This window comes from Glycine max, chromosome 5 (genome assembly GCF_000004515.6).
Source record: "Glycine max cultivar Williams 82 chromosome 5, Glycine_max_v4.0, whole genome shotgun sequence".
NCBI lineage: Eukaryota > Viridiplantae > Streptophyta > Magnoliopsida > Fabales > Fabaceae > Glycine > Glycine max.
In genome coordinates, this window is record NC_038241.2 from 7,022,026 (window position 1) to 7,041,189 (window position 19,164).

Consider the following 19,164-nt stretch of genomic DNA (forward strand, 5'->3'; position numbering starts at 1 on the left):
TGTTAAGCAATTTCAATTCAAGCAAATTGAAAAAAATAAGACTTTGGCTTGAAAGTCTTTACATTCGGAATTCATAAGCAATTAATGTACAAAACCTTTTCCATAACATGCTTGGTGAGTCATCGTACGTGGATTTTCATTTTGAAAGCCAATAAGCATTTCTCCAAAATGCAATTGAAAAAGAATCAAGCAAATTAAATCATTCTTGGTTACATAATCATCGATCAAATCTAGTTACATAATTTTGATACATAATAGAAATACATCTAGCGGAAGAAAAATTCCTAAATTTCATAATTATGATTCATAAAATTTGGAAAGAAACATTATTAATGGAGAATCATATAATTTCTCAACACTTGGTATGTTGTGTTTTCAAGATTGAATTTCATATTCAAATGAACCTTGTAATCATAAGAAAGTGGGTTTTTTAACTACGGGTCTAGCAAACGAAAAATTGAGATAGGATCCAATCCAATAAGATCTCCCCCTTTCAAAATCGAACTTGAAGATTTTCTTTCATCCGACTCAAGTAGTTATATATAAAAAAAAAGCAAAGGGTTTTCACTTTCAAATTCTATATCTATATAAAAAATTGGATCACGATAATAGAAAAAAAAATAGGATATTGAAATATTGATTCTCACAAATAATAGATAAAAAATGTGTACCTTTTTCCTAATGAGACTTCTCTGTGGTGCACTTTGATTCCTTGAAAGAAGAAAAAAATAAGATTTCACTTCCTTTTATTGTTCTTTCTATTCTCTCTCTTTTGTTATGGTGACTAAGGTTGAGAGAATACTCTAAGGTCAAGAAGGAGAACCTATTTCATGTAAGTGAGTATTAACCCCTATATAACCATTACTCCTATCAAATAGTAATTGTTTCTAGAAATTGCTCCATTTAAGTTCACACTCCATTTACAACTTAGTCCATAACAATTATATATTTATTTATTAATCCTTAATAAGGCGCATGTCTCTCGCTTGAGACATTAAATCTGACAGGAGGCGGTGTGACAACTCATAGATATAGTTGTGTTGTGGTCGCATGTGCGTGCAGGCCAGTGAGAGAGAGTGACACGCGATGTTGGTATTGGAAGTAGAGGTGGTGCGTAATGTAAGGGTTGTGACCTGGGGTGTGGGGTGACGGGGTCACACAAGTCTGGACAGAGAAAATGTCACACGACGATGACAATGATGATCAACATAGGTGACGTGAGCTTTGATAAGATGGAGGTGGCGGCAAGGTACAATTGAGGTTTGATGGAATTGGTGACACACAAGATTTGGATGTGTAGGATGGTGTTGGACTATGCTAATGTTTAAAATAAAAATAAATATAGTGATGGTTAAAAAATAGTTACTAATTCACTATTAAAAAAAAAATAATAATAATTGGAGTTTACAATTTTAACCGTGCCAACCCAATTTTGGGGAAAAAACTAAATTGATGTAATTTTAAAAATTAAAGAATCTAATTAAATTTTTTAAAAATTTAAAAACTAAATTGAATAATTTAAGGATCAAATTCATAATTTTTCATTCTTTGCTTTCTTTCCCTCAATAACCCTTTGTTGTTGGTCCTTGTTTGGTTGGGGGTTTCAATTTTCATTTTCAATTTCGCGCGAAGAAGAAGAAACAAAGAAAGGTGGTGCTGGGTATTCTATGGCGACACCCAACAACAGCAACATTAACAACGCGACGGCGAAACCAGGAACCCTAGGCGTTGGCGTAGGTGCAGCTCCTACTCCGCCCAAGTCCCAGCGCGGCCACAACAAGCCCAAGTGCAAACAGTGTGGCAATGTCGCTCGTTCAAGGTGCCCCTATGAATGTTGCAAGAGTTGCTGTTCTAGAAATCAAAACCCCTGTCATATCCACGGTTCGTTCCTTATCCTTCTTTTTTCTTTCTCACATCACAAAGAAACATTCTTGTTCTTCTTCGCTACCCTAAAATAATGATATTTCTGTGTTGCTTTGTGCCGTTTATGATTGATTTATCATGCTTTAACTGTCTGACTTATTGTTTGCCATGATCTCACCTTCTTGAATTGTAGTTAAGAGGAAGGAATTTGTTGTTAACATGTCATTTAATTAGTTCAGCAAAATTAGGGTTTTGTTTTTACCTGTCTCTGAACTTTCTCTCTGTTTATAAGCTTTTATCCTACTCCTAGTTTGCTTTACTCTTTGTTTCGTTGTGCCTTTTGTTGCTGTTAACTCGTTATAGTTATGCCTTAGATTAACAGTGGTCATGCCGTTAAGCTATGACTTCAGTGTTATTGATAAAACTGAGTTAAGTTTTGAGTACTTTTTCACTATTAGTAGAAGTACGCAAAAAAAAAAAAAACTTTTATTTTTTGTGCTATGTCCAAGGTTAATTACAGTCGTGGTTGTGGTTTGTTGCGATCCTTGACATTGCCGGAAATTGTGGGCAAATGCAATTGCAATTGTGGTCGCGATGTGGTTGTGGCAAGCCTCAAAACCTTGATATTGCAGCTGAAGTTGTGTACTCTTATATAGTGCACTTAGCTTATAATTGGAAAGAAGGTCCTCTAAAGATAATAATCAATCTTGGATAGCAGCATAGTTGTTTACCAAAGAGGCGTTGAATTTCCGTGTAGATTTACAGCGAGGCAACCTCGAGTCGAAGTTTTTTCAGCCCTGTTTTGGGTTCAGTAGCTATGGATAGGCCTTTTTTGGGCAATGGCTACACACTCTTAAATAGCCCTGTTTTGGGTTCATTAGCTATGGACAGGCTTACCTTAGAGCTATGATACTTTGGTACTCTTAAATAGTTGCTGTACCCATACCTGTATTAGGTGTGTATTCAGTACTGGTAGTTTTTGGGTAATGGCTACACACTCAATCTTAATACTCACTTATCATTCAGGCATAGTTATCAATAGCTGTTAGTAGCTGGCTGCACTATTAAGGCATCGTGACTCTTGGGCATGACAGGAGCAGTAGCAGTGTGTTTCTCCATTGTGGCAAATTGCGGCTGATATTGATAAATGGCCATTTCATGATTGCAGCAGCTGCTCTCAGTCTTCATGAGAAGCCTCAAAATGCCCCTGTTTTTTTTACCTTTACATCCCATTTTCTTATGTTTTTGGGTCAGTAATCTCCTCTAAGATCAAATAGGGTTTTTAAGAACTCAGGCCAACCTCATATTATTCTTGCTTCTTGTATATTCATCATCTCTTCTGCATTTTGAGACATTTTCTGGTCAACATCGCCAGTATTTCATGTGACCCAGGTTCTTTCCACCCAATGCATCTCTTCCTGCTGTCTCTGAAGTCTATTCACACTTCACGCCCTGTCTCTTCACTCTTGTGTTCGTAAATTTCTGTTTCTGTTCTTCAATTCAAAGTTTAATCTTCCCAAATTTCTCTTTCTGTTTTTTTTTTTTTACTAATTGTGAAATGGTAACATCTTTAATTTCTGGTATTTTGAAATTTTCAAGCATTTGTATATCTATTATTTTTTTTCTTTCTTTTTTCCTCTCATACCTATAATTTCACTTTAGTAGCTATCCTGCTATCTGCTATCCCCCGTTAGTATTTTCAAGGTTTCATGTTACATGCTGCTATCTGATAAAGACCTTGGTAGAACTACACCACAAAAGTTAGCTGATATTGTGAAAAATATATATATCGCTGTGTCTGTTATTCCCTTGTAGCATTTTCAAGGCTTCCTGTTACATGCTGCTATCTGCTAAAAACCTTGGGAGAACTACACCATAAAAGTTAGCTGATATTGTGATCTTTCTCTCTCTGTTTGTGTGTGAATTACGTAATTTATTGTTGGATTGAGAGTTCTTATCATAATTTTAGTGTAACTTGTATCAGTGCAAGTTAATCCCCTTTTTTTGTGTATCTCTTACCTTAGGTTTAGAAATTTTATTGTACCTCTGTTCTTGTACCAATGCCAGTGTTTACATGTGTTCATGCAACACAGCTTTAGTGGACCCCTACCCTTAACTTAAGACTTGGCAGGGGGCATGTCAGCATTTGTTTAACTAGTAGCATTAAAAGTATAAGTTTCTTCTACAAAGTGAAATAAGAGAATGCATTAAAAAAGATGTGAGTGTTCTCTCAATCTATTGGTGAGATTGAAATTATCTGTATACATTGTTTCTTTTTAATATTTCCCATAATATAAGATCCTAACAGATGTTTATTCTCCGCTCCCTTTGCTTCCATGTCTTATGTTGAATGCAGTGTTAAAAGCTAATTCAACTTTTCCTGACAAGGCATCCTCTTCTGGTGCGTCTCCCCTTGACCAGCAATCCTTAGATCCACATCCACCTCAATCAACGTAAGTTATGAGCATCAGCACCCTACATGTGCATCAAATCAATTTTTTAGTTTATATTTTAAACATGTTGAGGGCGAGCCCTGGTGCAGCGGTAAAGTTGTGCCTTGGTGACTTGTTGGTCATGGGTTCGAATCCGGAAACAGCCTCTTTGCATATGCAAGGGTAAGGCTGCGTACAACATCCCTCCCCCATACCTTCGCATAGCGAAGAGCCTCTGGACAATGGGGTACGAAGTTTTTTTTTTTTTTTTTATATTTTAAACATGTTGGGCTTTACTTGAAATATGTTGAATTTATTTAAAAAATAGAGGTAAGAATTTTCTTTTATGCCGAATTCGCTGCCAACAGTTTTCTCATATTTTACCTCACATGAATAGTGCTATTCAGTAATGGCTCAATCTTGTGTGTGTGTTTTGTATTATACGGCTATACCATCTTCTTGATGCAATACTTTTCTTGAACTTTTCTTAAATGTTTGTCCGGTGACTTGTTAATTCAACTGTACAATCAACACTTAAAAGCTTCTTTCAAATTCTCTGTTTTTCCCTGAGCTGAGGATTTTTTGTCTTTTATTTCAGAAGTGCAGGTAGAGTTGCATCACTTCGACAACTTTCCAATAGTTTTGCTCAGTTCAATAATTTACACCTTTCCCTTCGTTCAAAGAAGCCACTAACTAGAAAGGTACACAGTGCATAAGCAATGCTTGGTTAAGTGTATAACTTGTTCCGGTGACCTGTATGTTGTGTGAAAGTAATAGCATTGTGATGTTTACAGGATGCTGCATCTATCAACGAATGGAGATTTGCCAAGATAAAGGAATACAAGGAGCGGAATGTTGAAGTGGAAAATGAAGCTTTTGACCGATACATGCAGAATGTAGATTTACTAGAAGAAGTATTAGCTGTGAAGTCGTTGGATGCCAATGTGCCCTCTGCATTAGAGTCTAATGCTACTCCAATGGAGAGCAATGAGGCAATGATCCCTGGGATAAAATTGCAGCTAAGATCAAATTCAATGAGAAGTGATGGTTTGAGAATGAGAATACAACAAATTGTAAACGAGGGATTAAAGAAGCTCGAGAAAAGTGCTGTAGATGGTGACATAAATGAATCAATTGATGGTGAATCTAATGAAGCTTCAAAAAGGGGAAAGGGGATTGAAAGGTTATCAGCTATAAGTGATCTTATGGATAAAATTAATAAAGCCCGAACTGAGGAGGATTTGAAGCCGTGCTTAGAGATGAAGACCCAACTCTTCAATTTAGACGAAGGCTCTAGCGCGAAAGACCTTCAAGACAATGAAATGCATGCGAATGAAACTGCTGAAAGTGATGTGGTACAAACAGAAGGATTGGATTATTCTTTACCGAAATTTGTTACCATCACTGAGATTGATCTAGAAGTTCTCCACACCATAGACAAACACTTTTCTACCCAGGATATAGAGCAGTTATGAGGCTAGATTTCTTAAACGTTGTGATTTACCTTGAAAGAAACAGAAATATAAATGTTGTGCTGTTCTAGGAAAATGCTCTCTAATTAGAATTAGGTAGTCAAATGCAAGCCAAAAATGTTTTAGAAATTAATCTGGATACTTGAACCGGTTGAAGTGTGAACAGATTATATTCAGTTTGAGCATTATGCAATTCAATTACGGTTCAACTTTAGTCCATTAATCAAATGATGACTTGAAAGCTTTGGCGCTTCAATTTCGTGCTCAACAATAATTTCTCATTCAATTCTGAAGACATTGTCTACAATGTTAATGGGTGTTTGATTTTCCATTGTAAAATTATGTTTGAAGCAAAAGTCATTTTGCCAATGCATCAGGATCCTTGCTTTTGTGTTTATTTTGCTTTTATTCATTGAATTTACATTAGAACTTGCCTCATAGCAGTTTGAACTACAAATCAAATATGTACTTAATGACTAAAGTAATTGAATAGATGAGTAGTTTTAACTTTTAACTATTGCTATTCCACTGTCCTTGTTTATTTCTGCCCTACTTTCTGACACTGTCAAAGTACATTGTCAAGATGCAGCTGCCTCATTTTATCGGCAAAACCCTGTTCATATTTGGGTATTTTATTATTGTTACTGTTGTTAACAGTGCGATACCCTTGCACACTAATTCGACTAACGTACGTTCCTTGCCTCCAATGTTGCAATAGGATGTTACAGGATAGGATGTTATAGGCTGAAAGGACGATGCACTATCTCAACCCTCTTTATTGCAAGTTTTTGTCGACAAATTATCTCAGATATTTGACATGTTATTGGAAATTGAGATGATGGGGCACATTAGAATCCCAAGTTTAGATTGCAGAGAGCTTAAGCAGAAAGCAGAAATAGGGTGATTGTGTTGCTGGTTGTTTGAGTTTGAGGGATTGAAATATTGAGGTCTAGTAGTTTCTACCAGTCAATACATACCTCAAAGGGGTTCTCTGAAATCTGAGACTTCCCTGATTTTGACTTTTGAAGGGAATAATAAGATAAAGCTGCATATACATTGGTTAGGGGTGCTATCTCAGCCTCATTTAGCCAAGATAGTGGGTCAATAGCTTAAAGCTTACAAGGTGATCAAAAGCATGACGTACATATTCCTGCCCCTATAAATGTTTTTCCTCTATTCACCACCTTAGAAGTGAAGAAACCACTTAGAATATGTGCTCCTATTGCCCCTTCAATAATTAATGTTTTGGGCAACCGACAAAAGAAGAGGGAAGCCCTTGATTTTATCATGGATATGATTTATTAGATTTAGTGGTAAAACATTGAAACAACGTATACCTAATTGCCTGTATGAGTGGGGTGGTACACGTGCAGTGAATTCTAGTTTCAATGGGGCAATCAAATCAAACACTTGATGTGATTATGCATATTTTAATTTATTTATCTTTGAATTAAAGGCAATTGGGGACACAAAAAAATTCCATCTTTCACCATTTTTCTCCTCCCGACTTTTAATAATATTGGTATAGTATATAGCCTTTTAGGCTATATGGGTTTCTTAATGAAGAATAGAAGAGCTTTATTTTTTTTCTTGCTTTATTCTCTTACATTCCTCTCGATCCACAACTACTTTCTTGGTGGAAATGAAACTTTGATGAAGGACGTTTTTTTTTTCCCTTCTTTCCCTTGACACATGCTGTCAATAGTTCTCTCAAGTTTCAATGGCTATACTATACTCATCTTAACATCAACTTTTTAGAGTTCTCTCTGCTAATCTATCAAACCCATTATCGTGCCCAATGTTCACAATCCCTTGATCACCGTAATGATTCTCTATTATAAGATTTTGATTCATTATAGAGTACATTATTAGCCCACCAGAAATAAAAAAAAAAAAGGAAGCAGGCATTGAAAAAGAGCCTATCCAAAGTGGCAAGTGCTTATCACATAATCAACGTCATCTCACTTTTACTTAACTTTGAACATGGGTAATTTGTGGTGCAAATTATTCTATCAACCGTCCAAATTAAATGTTTATATATAAGTTGTAGATAACATCATAGCAAAATATATTAAAAATCTATCTCACTTCAATTCATTTTCTACTCTATATAGATTATAGGACTTGGTATTTTACATGCTTTCCATCTGGAAGTATTCTAGATTCAACCAAATTTGTTGTTTGTTTAAGGCCACATAACTATCTATGATTGTGTTGGGTGACAAGGATAGAGAGGGAAGTTAAGAAGTTCACGTGGAAATGGTGATTTCCCAGGGAATCAAATTTTAAAAACAGATATTTAGATATTTATATGATCCTTTTGATAATTAACTTTGCTAATTAAGAGCTGGAAATCAATAGAGAGCATCATTTTTATTTATTTAGGGGGGTATTGTTTTGATTATATTATTATCATTATTCTTTTCAAAAAGTAACCCATGTGTATGTACAGCCAAGAATCATGGCTCTCGATCTAGGTCACGAATCATGGTTTTTTCTCTATAATTTTGAACAGTACTTTTAGGGATTGATGGCATCCCTAATGGTCAAAACAGTTCCACAAAACTTTCCTCGTATGAAAAAAAAGACATGAAATTATTAGAAACACAAAAAATATTTAGTCATCTTGGCCTGTGATGTGTCAAGGGCCACATGGTTTGGGACACTGCTGTGAAATGTGTAGACCAAAAATCTCATTTCATGGCACAAGATAGATAGTCGGCCAAAGGAGGAATAACTATTATGTGGAATTAGGATGTAAAACTAACTGACATGTTAAACATCATGTTTAGATAATGTCATGATAGTTTTATGTTTAGGACTAATAAACTGATGTACAAAAAGTTTTTTTTTCTTTCACAAATTTGAATTAAAATAACTTCTTACCAAAGATTATGTTTTCTTTTTTGTGTGAATCAGTAATATTTATCAATCAACAATTGAACATGAATTCCTTCAAGTGATAAAAATTATCCAAGTGAAATTTAGATTTTTCCAATAAAGTTTTTTTTTATAATAAAATAAAAATTATGTTACATAATAATGATTATTTTTTAATATTTAAAATGGAGGTTTTCACAATTTTTTATTTTGTTTTAGCTAAAGTCAAGTATTCAAGGACATAAATTAATGGGAAATACACGTTATTTTTAATCTATTTAATCCTTTTTTTGTGTAAAAAAAGGTGATTTGCTGGGTAAATCAAACTGGACCACCAGTACATTTTTCAAAAGTATAAAGTTGATAATATTTGCAGTTTTAATATTTTAAATTGTGATGAAAGATAATTAAGAGATAATAAATACTTATTTTACTATTAATTATGCACCTTATTATCTAAATTAATTATTTAATCTTGATAATTCAAATCCATCTTATAAATTAAACTAAGGTCGACTCAGATAAAATAATTGAAGCTAATTGAAGCTCATGTTTTAGGTTCATCAATAAGAAAATTATTTATTTTTAGTTTTTATAAAATAAAAAAAAGTCTCATGTTGACAAAAAAGTCTCATATGTTAGTAAACATGTCATATATGTTAATAAAAAAGGTCCAAATATAAATTTTAGTTAGAGTTATAATTTTTTCTTAAAATTTATTTTAGTTCTCATTTATCGTTGGATTAGCCTGAACCTGAACTTAAATAACAAACTTAAATAACAAAACGTAAATGAGTTTCCTTAAGTTTATACATATTTTAGTTACTATTTCTTTCTGGTTTCTTCCATTTTTCTTCTTGTTTTTTCCATCCAATATTCTTGAATAACAGCTAAATCTAACATCATGAATAATGATTTGTAGATTGTAGTTATGCACATTGCTTTTCTCTTTATGTAAGAAAATATACAGCATGAGGATGAACTATGTTTGATGAGGGTATATATATATATATATATATATATATATAGTGCACCTAATTTCATTTACGTTGGCAATATATGTTGATGACAAGCAACTAGATTCGGTAACCTTTTTTTTTTTAATGGAATTGGTAACTTTTCTTCCCCTCAAAAGTTATTGCATCCATTATTTGAGTTGAAAATCATTAGCTCTTGGAGTAATAAATTCAACATTACTTTTCGAAAGGGATTAGGTTTATCATTTAATTTTCTTTATGTTGCTTAGTTAGTCATCAAATTTCATGTAAAAAGAAAAAAAAAATCTTGAATTTTTAATAGCTCCTTAAATCAATAAACGGAAATGACTTAAACTGTTAAAATGAGAGTTAATTGAGAGTTTTTTTTTCCCCAACGGGTTTGTCTTTTGATATTTAAATTTCGGAATTCTGTAAAAATTTGATTTCCAGAATTAAGATTTCAAAACTCTACATATTCTGGAATTAAATCCAAAAGTCCAATTATGTTCTAAAATTATAATTTCAGAATTGTATTTATATATTTTCAGAATTATAATTTTAGAAGTCTATTTATTGCATATTCTAAAAATAGAATTCTGAAAGTTTATTTGTATGGTTTCAGAATTACAATTCAGGAAATCTATTTGTTTACACATTCTAAAAATAAAATTTAAGAAGTGTATTTACCGTATATTTCTGGAGTTATAATTTTGAAATTCAATTTATAATACATTCTAGAAATAAAATTTCGAGATTTTATTTTTTGTTTTTAAAAGTTTTTAAAAGAATTTAATTAAAACAACTTTTTTTTGTTGTTTTTTTTCACAGTTATTTATATAAAAAATTCAAGATAAGATAAAAAAAAATATAGTGAAATTTTGTAATTAAAAAATAGAAAACGATTTTCTTAAACTAAATAACCCCTTGTAGAGAAATTAAAAGAGATTACTAAAAGAAAATCAATCAATGGTTATTGCATGTGTTTCATTTCTATTAAATGCACTAAATTTGTTTGTATCCCAAATTCCGTCCCGTCACATTGTTTTGTGAACCTTGTGCTCTCTAGCTAGCCTATATTTATGGCCGTTCTTTTCACTTGTATATGATTTTTTTTTATCGAATTACTGAGATATTTTGTGTGTTTGAACAACTTGTCCAAATTGTTCAACAATCATTTAGACTGCATAATAGATTATATACATCTTCCTCTCCAATATATTAGAAACTAACAAACACATAAATAGTCCATGGAGGTTAGGAAGTAATAATCAAATGGAATTGGATAATGAAAAAAATGGTTATTTGGACTAAGGTCATTCTAAAGTTGTTCAGAGTGATAACCACGAATGAGCTAATTCAATTGGTCTTGTCATAATCTTGGTATTTATTTTTTAGAAGAATTGTGCACTTCTGAACCGGCATTAAAGTTCCTTTAGGCTCTCACTAATTAAAGTGGTCAATACTCAATAGTATTTAAGAGTTAAAACTAAACATTCAACATTTTGAAGAAGGAACCTAATAATGATGGTTTATTTTTCTTTTTATAAAAAATAAATAAAATAAATTCGCTAGGTCAGACTTCTTTCACTTGTTTATGTTTCTTTGGGAGGAGGGTATTTATCATTATTACCTAAGCTCATCATCCTTTGCAAGTGAAAATGACAAAATTAGAGAAAGGCAAGGCAGTGGCGACAATCCAAATGAGTTTAAAAAGCTAATAATACTGAAGAAATTAAGCACATCTAATCTCATGAAACTACATGGTCCCTACCACACCCTCAAATTCTTGAACAGTTGTAACTGAAACAACCAAACATGTATTCGAAACATCAATTATATCATCATTACCATGCTTAATTAATTAACAAATGCATAATATTAATAATAATCAGTCTACTAATGCTTCATTGACACGGCGCAATTGGGTTTTGTGGGATCAAGTCAAAGGAGGCTGGCGGAAAATTTTGGAAACCCCATTCCCAAATCAAAACAGGAAATTCCAAACACGACTTAACCTTTTTTCACAAACTGTATTTGTTTTCACCTATAGTCTATATTGATGACAATCGCTCAATCAAAACCCCTTTAGATCAATGACACAAATCACTATAATAGCGAAGGTAATAATGGCATGATTTGAATCCATTTCCGAATTTTGCTTTTCTTTTGCGTTTCACCATTTTGCTCCAACGGATTTATATATATTTCAATCAAAGAAACAGTAATTTTTTCTTAGCAAAGATAGATAGAGATCGATTTGGGTTTTAACTTTAAATTAACTTGATCTAAACACGAAGCCATCCATATAAAAGCAGCCCTATTAGGAGGCATACAAGACAAGACATTTTAGAATTAAGATAACGATTTTGCAACCCCCAACCTAAAGAAATTTGCACGATTTGAGCAAGTAGTACAGTTTTTTTTTTTTTAAATTATATATATTTATGTCACTTGAATAATGATTTTAAGCTAACCCAATATATAAAGCACTCAATCATAGTCGAAATTCTCAAATTGTATGCTGGCTAGGCGATGAGATTAGGTTTCAAGATTCTTCCGATTGAGGTTGAAGGTTTAGAACAATTCAGTCATTTGTAATTTGATCCTCATATTTATACTTTTGACTTTTTTCCCTCGTGTAACGCACTGCTTAGTACTTTAAAGGGGCTAAATAATAATGTTTTAGAGACGAGCAGTCGCTTCTAGTTTATTTCATATTTTACTTTGTAATTAACTTTATCTCGTATCTAATTTTCATCTTAAAAATCCAAATCAAATAGCATATACACTGTATTATTATTAATTATCTCTTATGTAGTTTGCTTCAGATTCCCATTTTGTTTTCAAAGAAAAACTTGTTAATTATAATAATTAGCCATTTTTCTTAAAACCCACTAAACGCTATCTTTGAACTTCGATGTGCATGCACTTTGTGAGTAAAACTAATTCGGATGGCAATGGTGATCCTAGATCACAATCAAAACAGACAATAAAGCTTGAGATTCAATTTGATTTCATCAACCACATCAAGGATTGTTATCTAGATTTCAAGCTTTGATTGAGAGGTCTTGGTGCGTGCATAGTTGTCCCACACCCCTCCAACGTCGTTTTTAGAAGTATTTCATATTTGGTTAGTGGACTTTTTATAGATACGTAAAGTCCAATAATGCCTAACCTATATGTACCATTCAAGCTGGGGGATATAAATATAGCGTGCTTAGTGATATTCATATTATTGTCGATTATAAGAAAATGCTTCTTCAATTTCAACATGTTCATTTTTATTCTTCTTCCTTGATTTGCGCAGTATATACTCTTTTTTTTTTTTTTTCAGGAAACAAATGTTTTTCCTCCAAAACAGAAGGATTGAGCTTTGCTTACGGATCATTTTCTCTTGTGATATCTTATGGTATATATATTCTATAATAGTATTCAAGCACAAATTATTTGCCACAAGTGTGTCACACGTTATACAAATATTCCAATTCAAACAATATTAGAATGTGTTAGGCCAAGTGAGCCAATTAGTCACAGACAATAACATATAATCATGGGCTAATAAATTATGTCAATGTAGAAGCTAGAACTATGATGGATCTTACTCGCTCACCATCAAACCACATTCCACATGCAATTCAAACGTGATAATGATGATATAATATAAAATTATCTTTTTCATAGAACTTCAATCATATAACTTGGGCATATATATGCAGGAAGGTTGAATGGTTGTATCTGCAATGATCAGTGCATTTACAAGAATGCAACTATTGAAATTAAGAAAATAAAACTGTAATTGTGGTTGCTGAGATGGCTAGGCGGCTATTCTGATTCATTTATTTATTTTTAAATTCATGAAGAGAACAGTTAATGTTTAATATCTATTCAAAATTAATTTCCATTATTTATTGTCAAGAATTATCATGCGTACATAAGTAATTTTTTATGTAAATTTGAAAAAAATGTTTACGACTATAAATAAAGTCTCAGCATTTGTAGAAGGAATATGGAACACTGCACTATCACAATTGTTTTCAGAAAAATAAATAGATTAAATAGACAAAATAGTCTTTATGACTAAAGAAAACCACCACCACCCTTCAATTTGGGTTGGTTGAACAATGATTTCTTTTGGGTTAAACAATGATCAAGATATCGACTATTAACAATAAGACTAAAGGGTTCTTTTGCATCACAAAGGGCTAAGGAAGTGTTTAATAAAGAGAAGAAATATTTAATTTAGAACTAAAAATGGTGATAAGTAGTAGATAAAGAAGAGGCTTGTAATAAGTTGTGCCAAAACCAAACTACGGGTGACAAAGATTAGATCCACGGATCTCATATGTGCACTAAAATTGGCACTGTTTGTTTTTGCCATTCACATGTCCCAAGTCACATGTTACTTACATGATGTGTTTGATATCCCTTGTCACCCATTGTATAATGACTGAAAAGGATATCATCATCATACATATGCATGAAAATTGGGCAAAGCTTGGGGCCCCAGATATTTGTGTGATGGAAAGGAAATTGGATCCAATTAATTAGGTGTTATCAGTGGGTCAGATACCAGTGTACCTAATATGGTCCTTTTAGTTTAGTACTTTAGCCCGTGTATGATGCATGGGTCCCAGATAAACAATTTTTTTTTCTTCTCTCTTTCTATTTTGTTTCCCCGGAGACCATTAGAAGGGTAAAAATAAAATAGATAAGGTGGTTCTCTACATTTTAGTACCTCAAACATAAATGATCTCTTATGATATGTGACAATAGCTAAAAAAAACGAGAGAGCTGTAACTCTGTCACATGTGTGTGACTTGCATTTTAAAACCTTTTGATAGATATGTCTTATAAAGTATGTAGTAATAATTTTGTTACAGCAGGATAGAAAAAGTTGAAAGGCAAAGTTAACTATTTAATTAGAGTGAATATATATACTGTAAAATAATTTAGATTTAAATTTAGAGAGAAATTAAAACCAACATTATTTAAATTTAAGCAGAACTGAGTTTAGACGTCACTATTACAAAATATACAATTAACATCATCAATTTAACATCGGTTACAAGAAGAATCAATGTTAAATTATTCACGGTGACATTTTCGTACGTAAATAGAATTTCTTAACATTGTTTTTCGAAAAATCGATGTTATTAGCATAAACTTAACATTGTTTTAAAAATATCAATATTGTTAGTAATTAGTTAACATCGGTTTTTAAAAACCGATGTTGTCAAATGCATAGATAACATTGGTTTTTAAATAAAAACCAATGCTGACTCGTTTTAAATATTTCTAAACCTCTTACTCTGACACCTTAAGCACCTCTTCTTCTCATCATAGTCTCTTTGTTCCCAAACCATGCCTCTTCTTCTTGTCACCATTACAGCCTCACCACACGTCTTCTTCTCTCCACTGTCCCGAACCATCATATGTAACCAATCATCGTGCCATCTCAAGTCTCACCATTTTGCCTCGCCGTCACCTTTGCATGCCTCACCATCACCCTTGTCACGCTTCTCACTGTCATGTCTTTTTCACTTGGTTTTTACTGACATTGTGTTTGCAAGGTAAATGATACTTGTGAATGCTAGAGCTTATTGATGTATCCATATAATTCTAGTTTAGAAAATAAATAAAAAACAGAAAAAAAGAAAGTAGTTGTAGTGGTGTTACCAACTAAAGTTTTGGCACAAAAGTTAAGTTAGTTAGGTAGCTTTGGTCAGCTTTTAATAGTTTTGGTCCGTGACCTTGCATGTCTTGATATAAAACTATTTTCTAATGAACTTGATAGATGGAAGTTTCACTATTCCTTCTTGAAATACTCTCATCTCCATTCTTGAAATTCCAATATCTGGTATCGTAGAGCATAGGTTCGAATAATTATTTTCTGCTGCAAAAGATTCGTGAGTTCGTGGAGGTAGAATCATCAGTTTCGCAATAGCTTCATCAACATAATAAGATCGTGATCATGACAGGCTCAAATGGAAATCTCATGGGCAATCTTCCAATTCTTGATGGAACGAATTGGGGAGAATTGCGGATTCAGATGCAAGTTGTATTTGGATTTCAAGATGTTCTTAAGGTTGTGGAATGTGGAATTACAGAACTTGAAAAGCAATCAAGTGATACACAGAAAGCCACATGCAAAGATGCCAAGAAACGTGATTGCAAGGCTCTATTTTTTATTCATCAAAGTGTGGATGATGGAAGCTTGCTTGTGAGGCTTCTATGGAGGCTGGATCTTTGAGCTTCAATGAGGTCCTTCAATGGTGATTTTACACCATGGAGATACAACGGAAGACAAAGGAGAAGAGGTGAGAGGAGGCATCATCCACTAGGGAATAAGCCATGGAAGAAGGAGCTTCACCACCAAGATGAGCCTTGGATAAGAAGCTTGGAGAGGATGCTTCAATGGAGGAAAAGAAAGAGGGAGAGAAAGAGAGGGGGGGGGGGGGGGAGCACGAAATTGAAGGAAGAAAAAGGGAGAGAATTTGAACTTTGAGTTGTGTCTCACAAGACTCTCATTCATCAAAGTTACAACAAGTGTTACACATGCTTCTATTTATAGACTAGGTAGCTTCCTTGAGAAGCTTTCTTGAGAAAACTTCCTTGAAAAACATCTTTGAGAAAACTTCCTTGAGAAGTTAGAGCTTAGCTACACACACGACACACCCTCTCATAACTAAGCTCACCTCCTTGAGAAGCTTGCTTAAGAAGATTCCTAAAGAAACTAGAGCTTAGCTACACACACCTCTCTAATAGCTAAGCTCACCTCCTTGAGATGAGAAGCTAGAGCTTAGCTACACACCCCCTATAATAGCTAAGCTCACCCCTATGCCAAAAAACATGAAAATACAAAAAAAGTCCTTACTACAAAGACTACTCAAAATGCCCTGAAATACAAGGCTAAAACCCTATACTACTAGAATGACCAAAATACAAGGCCCAAACGAAGGAAAAAACTATTCTAATATTTACAAAGATAAGCGGGCTCATACTTAACACATGGACTCGAAATCTACCCTAAGGCTCATGAGAATCCTAGGGCCTTCCCTTGGATCTCTAGCCCGATCTACTTGGAGTCTTCTACCCAAATGCCCTTGCTGGGTAGGATTGCATCAGTGGACAAGGCAAATTTCCAAAAGATTGCTCATGCAAAGACAACAAAGGTGGCACGATGCATCTTGGAAAAGGCATATTCAAGAGATGCAAAGTAAAAGAACGTGGAATTATAGACTCTAAGGAGACAGTATGAGATGATTCAAATGGAGCTAATTGAGAAGGTAGCTGATTATTTCACAAGAATTCTCAGCATTACTAATTTGATGAAGGGTTGTGGAGAGAAGCTTGATGATCAGATGGTTGTGGAGAAAATCTTGAGGTCACTCTCACCTCGATTAGATTACATTGTGTGTGTCATAGAAGAATCCAAGAATCTTGAGGATTTGAAGATAGAGGAGCTACAAGGTTCATTGGAGGCACATGAGCAAAGGTTGAATGATAGAGACAAAGAAAGATCCACAAACCAAACTTTACAAGCTCATTCCTCAAAAGGCAAAGGAAGAGGGAAGTGGAGCACTGATAAAGGAAAGGGAAGTCACAAAAATCATAGCAAGAATTTTGAAGAAACTCAATCAGAAACTGGAGAATCTTTAGGACAACACAAGAATGGAGTGAAGAGTTGGAAGAAAGAGGGAAAGAAATTTGAAAAAAGAAAGGTAAAGTGTTTCAATTGTAATAAGTATGGACACTTTGCCTCAGAATGTACTCACAAACATAAAGAAGGGAGGAACAAGGCTGGTGATGAGGCAAATTTGGCAGAAGGAGCTGCTAGTGACTCTGAGCAGGTTTTGCTAATGGTGATTGAGAAATCTGACAAAAGAGGATCAGAATTTTGGTATTTGGACACGGGTTGCTCTAACCACATGACTGGAAACAAGCATTGACTGGTGAATCTTGATACTTCACAAGGTAGAAAAGTGAGGTTTGCTGATAGTTCTTCAATCAACTGTGAAGGTGTAGGAAATGTGGTGATCAAGAGAAAGGATGGGAGCAATGTTGTAATTGAGAATGTGATGTACTGTCCAACAATGGATAGTTATCTGCTGAGTCTGGGACAGCTACTTGAGAAGGGATATAAGACGAGAATGGAGGACTTGATGTTGAAAGTATATGATAAAAAACAAAGGTTTATCTTGAAAGCCAAGATGTCCAGTAATAGAACATTCAAGGTAAATTTCAATGTAACAGATGTTCACTGCATAACTGTTGAAGGAAATGATGTCAATTAGCTTAGGCACTTCAGGTATGGACATCTAAACTTCCAAGGTTTGAGTAGATTAGTTGCTAAACACATGGTCAGTGGTATGCCTCAAATCAAAGCACCAGCAGAAGTATGTGAAGGTTGTGTTGCAAGAAAACAACCTAGGAATTCCTTCAATGTGTCTTTGCCTCCTAGAGCTAAAGAACCACTGGAAGTAGTTTGTTCTAATGTGTGTGGTCCAATTGATCCTTGTACATATGGTGGAAATTTATATTTTGTAATCTTTGTAGATGAGTTCACAAGAATGTTGTGGGTTTATCCAATCAAAAGAAAGAGTGAGATGTTTGTTGTTTTTTAGAAATTTAAGGCATATGCAAAAAAGCAAAGTGGAGCAACCTTGAAGATCTTGAGGACAGATAGGGGAGGAGAATACACCTCTAAGGAATTCGAAGACTTTTGTGAAAGCAAAGGCATAATACATGAAGTTACAACACCCTATACTCCTCAGCACAATGGTTTGGCTGAGAGAAGGAACAAAATTTTGCTGAACATGGTGAGGAGCATGCTAAAATTGAAGGGGCTACCAAAGGAACTTTGGGGAAAAGCAGTCACCACAGCTGCCTAAATACTCAATAGATCACCTACAAAGAAGCTAGAAGAGATCACACCAGAAGAAGCATGGACAGGAAATAAGCTAAGGGTAAGTCACTTTAGAATTTTTGGCTCACTTTGTTGGAAACATGTCCCAGATGAGAAAAGAAAGAAATAAGATGACGAGAGCATTGAGATTATCATGGTTGGTTATCATCCCACTGGAGCATATAAACTGTATGAACCAATTGAGAAGAAATTCACTTATAGCAGGAATGTGATTTTTGATGAAGAAAGCTTGTATGACTGAAATAAAATTGAGAAGGTTCAGTCAAAAGGCATGTTAGTGCTTGATGAACTTGGTGAAACCAGTGGAGAAGAAGCAACTGGCAATAGCATAGGTGGGGCATCTCCTGCAGTAGCTCAAAGACCTCAAAGAGTATCAAAGCCTTCTACAAGGCTAAGTGATTTCGTGGTGTAGACTAATGATGCAATCATAAGTGAAGGAGAGCTAGTTCACTATGCTCTTCTAGCTGATGTAGAACCAATAGGATATGTGGAAGCATTGAAGGAAGAAGTATGGAAGAAGGCTATGCTGGAAGAACTTGCTGCAATTGAAAGAAACAACACTTGGAAATTGGCCAGGCTGCCAAAAGGAAAGAAGCCTATCAGTTTGAAGTGGG

At 34.1% G+C, this 19,164-nt stretch overlaps 1 protein-coding gene across 2 annotated transcripts; it reads left to right on the top strand.

The window, feature by feature from the left end:
* The first annotated feature begins 1,541 nt into the window (after nt 1-1,541).
* LOC100797655 (uncharacterized) lies at nt 1,542-6,023 on the top strand. Of its 2 annotated transcripts, none has more exons than XM_003525546.4 (4): nt 1,542-1,881; nt 4,220-4,316; nt 4,894-4,996; nt 5,090-6,023. In XM_003525546.4, exons 1-4 carry the CDS (start codon nt 1,668-1,670, stop codon nt 5,768-5,770), a joined length of 1,095 nt encoding a protein of 364 aa, XP_003525594.1. In that variant the 5' UTR covers nt 1,542-1,667; the 3' UTR covers nt 5,771-6,023. The 2 variants fall into 2 exon arrangements, with proteins under 2 accessions (XP_003525594.1, XP_006579663.1); XM_006579600.3 differs by having other exon boundaries at nt 1,543-1,881; nt 4,897-4,996.
* Nucleotides 6,024-19,164: the final 13,141 nt, after the last annotated feature.